The sequence below is a fragment of the Camelina sativa genome, chromosome 11 (genome assembly GCF_000633955.1).
Source record: "Camelina sativa cultivar DH55 chromosome 11, Cs, whole genome shotgun sequence".
Classification (NCBI taxonomy): Eukaryota; Viridiplantae; Streptophyta; class Magnoliopsida; order Brassicales; family Brassicaceae; genus Camelina; species Camelina sativa.
The window spans coordinates 14,517,371-14,527,975 of NC_025695.1; the positions used below are offsets into that span (position 1 = coordinate 14,517,371).

At 34.3% G+C, this 10,605-nt stretch overlaps 4 protein-coding genes across 4 annotated transcripts in view; all 4 read left to right on the forward strand.

The window, feature by feature from the left end:
• Positions 1–1,453, forward strand: part of LOC104723346 (deSI-like protein At4g17486) — a gene marked incomplete in the record, with an annotated part of 9,519 nt that extends 8,066 nt beyond the window's left edge. Inside the window, 4 exon segments of the mRNA XM_010441693.2 lie at positions 15–171; positions 465–752; positions 846–926; positions 1,026–1,453. Of these exon segments, the coding sequence (XP_010439995.1) occupies positions 15–171; positions 465–752; positions 846–926; positions 1,026–1,165 (666 nt within the window).
• LOC104723347 (palmitoyl-protein thioesterase 1-like) lies at positions 1,879–3,873 on the forward strand. The gene is made up of 8 exons (XM_010441694.2): positions 1,879–2,191; positions 2,293–2,374; positions 2,465–2,705; positions 2,814–2,882; positions 2,964–3,002; positions 3,086–3,208; positions 3,312–3,404; positions 3,483–3,873. Exons 1-8 carry the CDS (start codon positions 2,083–2,085, stop codon positions 3,681–3,683), a joined length of 957 nt encoding a protein of 318 aa, XP_010439996.1. The 5' UTR covers positions 1,879–2,082; the 3' UTR covers positions 3,684–3,873.
• Positions 4,141–6,062, forward strand: LOC104723348 (palmitoyl-protein thioesterase 3-like). Its single transcript, XM_010441695.2, has 8 exons — positions 4,141–4,425; positions 4,497–4,581; positions 4,672–4,912; positions 5,007–5,057; positions 5,149–5,187; positions 5,280–5,402; positions 5,488–5,580; positions 5,663–6,062. The coding sequence occupies exons 1-8, from the start codon at positions 4,332–4,334 to the stop codon at positions 5,867–5,869; spliced, it is 933 nt and encodes a 310-aa protein (XP_010439997.1). The 5' UTR covers positions 4,141–4,331; the 3' UTR covers positions 5,870–6,062.
• Positions 7,944–10,204, forward strand: LOC104723349 (palmitoyl-protein thioesterase 1-like). The gene is made up of 8 exons (XM_010441696.2): positions 7,944–8,146; positions 8,249–8,333; positions 8,437–8,677; positions 8,753–8,812; positions 9,261–9,299; positions 9,387–9,509; positions 9,669–9,761; positions 9,859–10,204. The coding sequence occupies exons 1-8, from the start codon at positions 8,047–8,049 to the stop codon at positions 10,033–10,035; spliced, it is 918 nt and encodes a 305-aa protein (XP_010439998.1). The 5' UTR covers positions 7,944–8,046; the 3' UTR covers positions 10,036–10,204.

Genomic DNA, 10,605 nt, shown 5'->3' on the forward strand with positions numbered 1-10,605 from the left:
ATATATATATATATATGTGGGTGCCTACTTTGAGCGCAAGCTCATGTTCAAGTGAGGAGAGGGAAGAGAGCAGTGGTCTTACCCCTGTTTATCTCAATGTCTATGATCTTACTCCTGTCAACAATTACCTTTATTGGTTTGGTATCGGCATTTTCCATTCTGGAATTGAAGGTATGCTTTATCCTCTCTTCACTTTGTTTATTTAGTATATGCTTTTGAAGACAAAATAGCTGTCTTAATGTTCTAGACAAGTTATGCTTTTATGATTCGGCGTTCATGCTAGGCACTTATTAGAAAGGGATTGTTTGTAATAAGACCAAGAAATGTGTTGAGCTACTTAGGGTTGTTTGATGGAAACCTTTTTTGATCCTTTATAACTCAGATTTTTTACATGTTATGTTGTTGTATATGATTTATTATTGCTCTTTTGTTTTTTTCACACAGTTGTTTTAACTTCATTGTAGCTCATGATTTGGAGTACTGCTATGGAGCTCACGAGTATCCAACGAGCGGGGTATATGAGGTAGAACCTAAGAATTGTCCAGGGTTCATCTTTAGACGGTCTGTTTTACTGGGAACTACCACCATGTCCCGTTCAGATTTCCGCTCTTACATGGAGAAGCTTTCAAGAAAATACCATGGTGACACTTACCATTTGATTGCCAAGAACTGTAACCATTTCACTGAAGAGGTATGCTCGCAGCTTACAGGAAAGCCTATTCCAGGATGGATTAATCGGCTTGCCCGAGTAGGTAAAAAGATTTAGAACCTTTTTCCTGTGTTATGTTACAAACGAATTGTGTCCTGAATAATAGTTACTTGCTTGTGGTTTGTTGAGGTTTCAGGTTCGTTCTGTAATTGTCTTCTGCCAGAAAGCATTCAGCTTACAGCTGTTAGTGCTCCTTCAGAACGCCTTGAATTCTCCGGTAAGCTTCTAATTAAGATAGTGTTGTTATAACCAAAATAATCCAACTTCTTTGTGATCAAACGAAATTATGGATGGCTTCGTATTTTTCCTTGCGTAGATGAGGATGAATCAAACTCTGAGGCATCTTCTGTGTCAGATGAAGAAGGATCAGAGCACCATCTTATAAATGCAGCAGACAGAGAGATTGTGTATCTACAAAACAAACCAGTGCGACTTACCAGAGAGGAGATCCCCTGAGAACCCAACTAGCCACGACTTCCTCCTGAGGCAACCCCAATCCAATCATCAGAACTTGCAGGGTGAACCCACTGTACCCATGGAAACTGAAAAGGGAGTAAGTGATATCTCGTTTTGTCACCTTAAAGCTGCGTTTGTCCTGTCAGGAACTCGATTTGGTATTCTTCTCATCATCATTATAGGAATGTAAAAACGGATTCCCGATTTATGTAAAGGTGAACTTTCCAGATATGTTTTTACGGAGATTCTTTAGCTTTGGCTATCAGTATCATAATTTCTCTTTCTTTACCAAGTTGCTAAAACCAGAGCTTATTAGTACAATATGAAATCCAAAAGAGCTCAAATACGAAACACTAACAAGGGAGTTTTTTTATATGACTACTAGTTTTAACAAAACTAAGAATTTATGGTGATGAATCTAGGTTGGTATGTTTAAAATTAAACACACGTCCCTATATTAACTATCGTATTCATTTTTATTTTTAAAACATTGGTTGTTTGGATTAATAGAGAAATAATCACACTGATTGTTTTAAAATGAAAACAATTTGAGGTGTGTGACAGTAAGAGAATAGTCAAATATTTTGACAAAAAAAGAGAACCAAATCTACCAGCAACTCTTGTTTTAGATAAATATATTGCCAAGTGAATATATTGCCAAGTGATTATGTGGTTTTAGATAAATATATTGCCAAGTCAAATATTATGTGGTTTTAGATAAATATATTGCCAAGTGAAGAAGACACAACTCAGCAACTCTTGTTTTAAAGACACGGAGTCCCATTTAATTTTGGTTTCCATATAAGGGGAGAAAAGAAAACGTTTCGAGAGAGAGAGAGAGACCGAGAGAAAAAGAAAAAGAAAAACTAAAAAAACGGAATATTCCGGCGAAGATTGAGAGAGACTCTCAATTATACATGGAGAAATGTTCCCGACGGTCTGTTCTCCTTCACATGGTGATCGCCGCCGCCGTATTATTCTCTTTTGTTCCGGTTTCAACCTCCATCCCCTTCATACTCTTTCATGGTTATTAACGATTTCTTCTCATCTGTTTTATTCATTCGATAGTTTCATAAAACACAATTAAGTTAAAAGTTAAATATATAATTTTAATTAAAAAAAAACAGGAATTGGAGATAAATGTTCTGGTGGAGTAAGTAACTTCACGCAACTTCTAAGCAACCTCTCTGGCTCTCCTGGTTCTTGCTTGTAAACCCAACTACTAAACACTACTACGTAACTTGTTTGGTTATGTGTTTTTTTTTTATTTATAAAAAATCTTGTAAATCAAATTTGTAGAGAAATAGGAAACGGAGAAAATGACTCATGGTTCATGCCATTGACTAAGCAAACTAGCTTAGCGTGTGAGAAAGTGAAACAGATGAAAGAGTTGAGTCAAGGCTACAACATTGTTGCAGAGTCACAAGGCAACTTAGTTGCTAGAGGACTTATCGAGTTTTGCGACAATGCTCCTCCTGTCATCAACTATGTTTCCTTAGGAGGTCCTCATGCTGGCATTGCTGCAATCCCCAAGTGTGCTGTATAGCTTTTCCATTTTTCTTTTTTTACTATTTCTTTTTATCTTGTTGAGTAAATTAATTAACACAACGGTGGCTTAATTACATGTGTGTTCGTTTTGTTGTCAAAGTCTGGTCCACTATGTGCTATGGCTGAAGCCTTGCTGAAGTCAGCCATTTATAACAACGACTTCATTCAAGTAACACTCTTATATCTCTATATATCTCTCTCTAGGATCAAAACCTTTTAATGATGATTTGATTAATTTATGGCTATGCAGGATCATCTTGCTCCAAGTGGTTTTGTCAAGATTCCTGGTGTAAGTTAATCACTTAAACCAAATCAAATTAATTCATAATCCATTCCATTTTTTCATCACAAGATATGGCTTGGTTTTATTAGCAAATCTCAAAGTATTTGGCACACTCAAAGTATCTACCAAAGCTTAACAATGAGAGACCTGACGAAAGAAACTCCACTTTCAAAGACCGATTCGCCAGCTTACACAACTTGGTTCTTGTCATGGTAATACTAACTGTCTCCTTTCTTCAACTCAGAATTTTTTTTTAAAAATGTTTTCTTTAGCTCAATGTTCTGTTTTTTTTTCTTGTACTGATTTCCTGAACAGTTCCAAAATGATACAACATTAACCCCTAAAGAAACTGCTTGGTTTGGATATTATCAAGATGGAGGATTGGATACTCTTTTGTCAACACAACAGGTGAATTTATCTAACTTCTATAGGTTTCGTTGATCTTTTGTTTTCTAAAAATCTAAACATGTATACATTCTTCGTCAGACAAAGTTATACAAAGAAGATTGGATTGGTCTGAAAGCATTGGATATTGCCGGAAAAGTGAAGTTTGAAAGTGTATTAGGGGACCACCTTGATATATCGGATGAGGAGGTTGTGGAATATGTTGTGCCTTACTTGATGCAAGACGAAGAATGTGAATGTCTTTCACATAACCTAACATGTGACTATTGTGAGAGCTACTGAAAAAATTTAGGGGGGCCTTATTCAATTTAATAGTTTTCTAAAATCCTAGTCTAATTTCTTGGTTTTGATAAACTTTTTTTTTTGGGTTAAATGATTTAACTTAAATCAGTGGATTTGTTTATTTACAGATTAACAAATGTTATAAATGTAATCAGATGTTGTTCAAGAGTTTTGAATTCTTTTACAAACTTGAAAATATTGTTCATTAATTTTCATAGGTAAATAGCAAAATATAGATTAGAAAAACTTATATTATTACTCAAATGGTTTTTGAGATTCACCAAAATTAGTTCATATCTATTGCAGTTTACTCCAATGTTTAATTGTTAAATGACACCAAAATTTACAATTTAGAAAGTACTTTGGCATATTTTACAAGCATATGTAGATAATCTTTTCGAATTTTATAAATAACTTTTTCAAGTCACTGGTCGACAAAGAAAAAGGAAGAATTTAGATGAGTAGTTCAGTAGATACACAACACCAACCACCAAGTAATAAATTTTTCTTCCATTTATGACTAAAGCACAACAAATTAGCTAAATCTGTACCAAACGTAAACTTATTATTGCCTTCTTGATTCTTGTGGTCAAGATACTCTTTTTGTGTGTAAAGAAAGGTACTCTTCCGCTGAGTAGTGATAGCTCCATGGAGAAGAGTTTCCAACGATCTGTTCTCCTTGTGACCTTGTCTCTCTTCTTCATTCCGGTTTCAATCTCAGTTCCATTCATTCTGTTTCACGGTGATCAACAATTCTTCTTCTTCTTCCTCCTCTTTCCTTTTTTTTTTAATCTGACATATTGATTGAAACAGGAATTAGAGATCAATGCTCCAATGGTGGAGTCAGCAGCTTCACACAGCTCCTTAGCAACCTCTCTAGCTCCCCTGGATCTTGCTTGTAACCAACCCCAACCCTTTCTTCTTCTTGTCTCGTTCTAATCTTGCAAAAGGGCTTATTGCTCTGTTTGTTATGTGTGTCTTCTTGTAGAGAAATAGGAAACGGAAACCAAGATTCCGTGTCTATGCCGCTTACGCAACAAGCGAATATAGCGTGTGAGAAAGTTAAAAAGATGAAAGAGTTGAGTCATGGTTACAACATTGTTGCACAGTCTCAAGGTAACTTAGTCGCTAGAGGCCTAATCGAGTTCTGTGACGATGCTCCACCAGTCTTCAACTATATATCTTTAGGAGGTCCTCACGCTGGCATATCCGACATCCCCAAGTGTACTGTGAGTTCTCTTTCTATTTCTATTTGACTTTGTAATCTTATAACCACAATCCTAATGACAATAACAACAACAATGGTGTTCTCTGTTCTTAAAGTCTCCAATTTGCAAGTTGCTAAAAACAAGGGTCTACACCGACTACATTCAAGTACACTTTCTCTCTTCTTATATAATCAAGATCAGAACCTTTGATGCATTACTAATACCCATCATTAACAACATCTCTAATGACTCTGCAGGATCATATTGCTCCAAGTGGTTATATCAAGATCCCTACCGTAAACTCAAAACCCTTATCTTTCTAATCCTAAAAAAATATCCTAAAAAGATGAATACTTCAATCAAGAGAGCATTGTGTTCTGTTTCTCAGGAAATGTCAAAGTATTTGGAACACTCCAAGTATCTGCCAAAACTCAACAACGAGAGACCTAACAAGAGGAACCCCGTTTTTAAAGACCGCTTCACTAGCTTACACAACTTGGTCCTTGTCATGGTGCCTCTCTTTCTTAAACAACCAAAACCTTGATCAACATTGTTGATTAGCCTCATTAAATTTGTTTTCTTCATTTCCTAAACAGTTCCAGGGTGACACTGTAGTGATTCCTAAAGAAAGTTCTTGGTTCGGATATTACCCGGATGGAGCTTCCACTCCTCTTTTGTCTCCTCAACAGGTGAACCTTAATCATCATCACCATGTAATTTTTTTTTGCCTATTCATCACTCACTAGTTTCTAACTATATATTCTTCTCTAGACAAAGCTCTACACTGAAGACTGGATTGGTCTGAAAGCCTTGGATGCTGCCGGAAAAGTTAAGTTTGTCAGTGTCCCTGGCGAGCACCTCAGAATGGCGCAAGATGAAGTTGTAAAATATGTCGTGCCTTACCTCAAGAACCAGCCTGCAGTTTCTTCTGAATGCAGATATAACCGCAAGGCAATGGAGACGACACTGCATCCATGAATGAGACTTCGTTGCGAGGCTCTCGCCCAATCAATGTCTAACGTGATCAAGAAGTTTAGTGATAAACAAAAACAATAGCTTCTCATCATGTATTGACGCTAGAGGCTACTTATTCTCTCTTTTAACGATACATGGAATTCTAGAAAGCTCAATAAAAGTCGATCATGTTTAGCATGAGAAACGTTCAACGTGATTCTTTTTTCAAGAATCAATCTAGTTCAGAGAGACCTCGCAAAGTCTCTAATTGTATATCCAAATCATTTGTAGCATCACATTGGAAGTTCCCGGATAGGTGTGTTAAACGGTCCGGTCCATATGGGCTGACGGAGATTATTTTTCCTTAGATCCCGACGGGTATCCATTAGGATCGCAGACGAAAAAGTTATAACTTATAACCAGGTCTGCCCCCAATAAGTCTAACGGGTTAGCGGTCTGCCCTCATGCCTAGTTTTATATTTTTGAAATAATTAAAACATATAAGGTTACTCTTAAAACTTAAAGTTTTAAAACAACTTTCATAATTACCCTTTTATAGTTAATTTATCTTATATACATTAAATTCTCACATTGTCACATATTTTATATCTTATATTTTGACATCTATGTCAATATATTTATTTCTGTGTATAATATATTTACTATTATCAAAAAATTGTAGCAGGTATGTTGACCTACTAACCCGTGGTATGTTGACCTACTAACCCGTGGTCATACCCGCTAAAACACGTTACTCATAGTGGTACTATTTAAGACATGCCGGTGGATTTTAGGACCGCTTTAACATCTTTATTCTAAGTTTGGGAGTGTCTCATTTATTCTCTGGAGAGTTGTGAAACACGTCCTTCCTTGCAAGGTGGTCCGTGACTCATTTAATATTGGACCCTCACTATCATTTTTGAACTGCAACTTACGTAGAATCAATTATTAATTCAAAGCAAAATTCAAGTTATTGAATAATTGTTCTCGAAGTTATTTGTATTTATTTAATTATTTATAATTCTTAGTTAAAATCTGATTCTATACATTTAATAATTTATTATTGGACTTCAAAACTTACAATGAAAAAAAAACAAAAAAAAACAAAGATAAACCTTATTATTCAAAATCCACTTATGGGATTTTCAAGTTCTATATAATTTTATAAATCAATTAAGTAAATGAATAAAATTGTGGATAAAGCAACTCTTCTAAATATTCCAATGTTTGATTGTTATAAATGAAACCAAAATTTAAAATTTAGAAAGTATAGAACCATTTTAATAAATCATCTTTCTTTGACATATTTGACAAATTACAAGTACGGTATTTGTATATATTTTTGAAAATCCTACAATAGAAATAAAACAAAGTTTTTTTGGTGTTGGTAAATCGGCTTTTTAGGTTGTTCTCAGGTTGACACTTCATTAAACTCGTCATCTAATGAAAACATTTGATTAACACAACTCACAAGTTCTCACCCAATAATAATTATTTTCTGTTTCACATCATTTTTCTTTTGAAGCTTATCTCATTATCTTGGACTTATTGTTTAAGAAAAATGGGCTTACTAATATTCAAATAATTTTTCATACTGGGCGATTAATTAAAGTAAAAAAAAAATTTAGAGGTAGAGAATTAACGTGCATCGTTAAAAGTCAAAAATGATGAAGTTAGAGACATATGATTCTACGAGTATAAAAATCTTAATTACCATTCCAACTTTTTTTTTTGTGAAAACTATTCAAACTTTTTTTATAAATGCTTATGTTGTTAATTAATGATAAAATTATAAAATGAAGTTCTTAACAATGGATTGAAAACAATTATTAAATTTAGGTGAGTAAATTAATAATTTTTAATAAGATAAAAATAAATAATTTTAAATAACATGTATCAAGCTAAAAATAAATCAACAGAATTTATAAAAAAAAACAAAAAAATTTATGCGATTTAGCGTGGATTTGTATGTAGTTGTTGTAAAAGTCCAAATCCAAAGAATAGGAACACATTAAAAACGTGAAAGAGACTTTTACTATACAGTATAAAGTATACAATTCGTGTAAAGCCTACGGCCATTACTTAATATACACGACAATAATATACATTTTGTGAATGATCGAAACTAACTCATACACCTCACAACTTTCAAAAGAGAACTTAATAATACAGTTACAAACTTCTCTCTTATCGCTAGCTCAATGGAGAAGAGTCTCCAACGATCTGTTCTCCTTGTGACATTGTCTCTCTTCTTCTTCTCCATTCCAGTTTTACTCTCTGTTCCATTCGTTGTGTTTCACGGTGGGTACTAACAATCCTTACTCTTCCTCCTCTTCTTTATTTTTTCCTTCTTCAAATCGATAATTAATGAAATAAAGACACTAACGGATTTTACTGAAACAGGAATTGCAGGTGAATGCTCCAATGATGAAATGACCAATTTGACAAAGTTCCTTAACAATTACTCCAGCTCCCCTGGATCTTGCGTGTAACGACTCGACTCCTTCTTCTTGTCCCATCCTATTTTTGCAAAATAGGTTTATCATTGTTTGTCTCTCTCTCACTGTTGTTATGTGTCATCCATCTTGTAGAGAAATAGGAAACGGACTGGTAGATTCCTTATACATGCCGCTTACGCAACAAGCAAGCATAGCTTGTGAGAAAATCAAACAGATGCCAGAGCTGAGTGATGGTTACAACATTGTTGGAGTGTCTCAAGGAAACTTAGTCGCTAGAGGCCTAATCGAGTTCTGCGACAATGCTCCTCCGGTCTTCAACTATGTATCTTTAGGAGGTCCTCACGCTGGCCTATCCTACCTCCCCAAGTTCAATGTGAGTTCTCTTTATATTTCTAGTTGTCTATGTGTGTCGACTAATAACAACAACAATGGGGTTCTGTGTTTACAGTGTTCAGTTTGCGAGTTGCTGGACATATATCTTTCAGATGTTTACAACAACTTCGTACAAGTAAAAACCTTCTCTCTTCTTCTATAATCAATAGGAATTAAAAACTTAAACCATGATTAATACTGATGGGATTCTACCGGTTCGAGTGAGAAAACCAATACCAAATACAAGGATTGAACCAGCAAGAATCGGTTAAGGAAGAAAAGAATGTCACGTTTATTGCCATAGTAAATATAGAAAGAAAATAGACTTAATCTTTCCATAGCTCTAGGAACCTTATTCCCTTGTTTTCTTGTTTTCTAGATTGTGTTTTGATTACTTACTTTTTCCTTCTTGTATTTATAGACCATAGCATCTTATAAATGAAATAGACTTGAAAATTTGACAAAACAGAGTTATCTCTTTGGTTACTTATTCATGTGTTACACATAACACATCTCTTTGGCTTTGACAAGGGACCAGCTTGTCAACTACCTATCATTTAACAACACCTATTATGACTCTACAGGATCATGCTGCACCAAGTGGTTGCTTCAAAATCCCTACTGTAAACTCAAAACCCTTCTCTTTCTAATCCTCAAAAAATCATTTGCAATTATACTTTCAATGAACAAAACGTTATCTGGTTTTTCAGGATATAAAAAATTATTTGGAACACTCCAAGTACCTGCCAAAGCTCAACAACGAGAGACCTGGCGAGAAGAATTCCACTTATAAAGACCGTTTCACCAGCTTGCACAACTTGGTCCTCATCATGGTACCTTCTCTTTCTGAGAGTCTGACACCAATGATCCTTGACATCCAAACTATTAAATATATAACTCATCATTAATTTTCTGAGAGTCTGACACCAATGAGTCTGACACCAATGATCCTTGCTCATCCAAACTATTATCTTTACCCATTTCCTAAACAGTTCGAGAAAGATAATGTATTGACTCCTAAAGAAAGTTCTTGGTTCGGATATTACCCGGATGGAGCTTACACACCTATTTTGCCTCCACAAAAGGTGAACCTTATCATCATCATCATCTCTCGAATTCGATTTCTTAACCTGATCATCAGACAACCCACTTGGCTTCTTACTTAAATATTCTTCCTAACAGACAAAGCTATACACTAAGGATTGGATTGGTCTGAAAACCTTGGATGATGCTGGCAAAGTGAAGTTTGTTAGTGTCCCTGGCGGACACATCGAAATAACGAAAGAAGAGCTTGTAAAATACGTTGTGCCTTACCTCCAGAACGAGTCTACGCTATCTTCTGAACACGAGGCAATGTAGACACTGCAATCTTGAACCCATGAATAAGAAAGGCCTCATCCTAAAATAAGGTCTCTATATTAATGTAACATCATCATCTACGTATCACCGAAATAAAAAATAAATGCTTCATCATTTATCAAAAGATGATCAACTTTCTTCATATCCCTTATATATTCAAACAGAAGCATTCTCACCCAAAATGCTGACATATCACATTCACAGAACTCCAGACACTATTTCCTTTATTTGTCATTAGTTTTTAATAATATTTACATCAGTTTTCCAAAAATATAATTAACACCCAAAATTAAATTCTTATATCCTCTTTTTAACTTAATTATATCCTTTAATTACATTTCATAAAATCTTTAAAATAAATTTTAAGAACTCTTTGTTCATATGATATGATAATATAAGATTGATATTATAATAATTCTCACAGGTTAAATTTTAATTATTATACAATTTTTTTATATGTTTATAAATAAATATATATATATATACTACACAATTGAATTTTAGATTCCAATTACTGATAAATATTGTAGATTTTATAAATAAAAATTATAGTAAAAACATTTAATATTT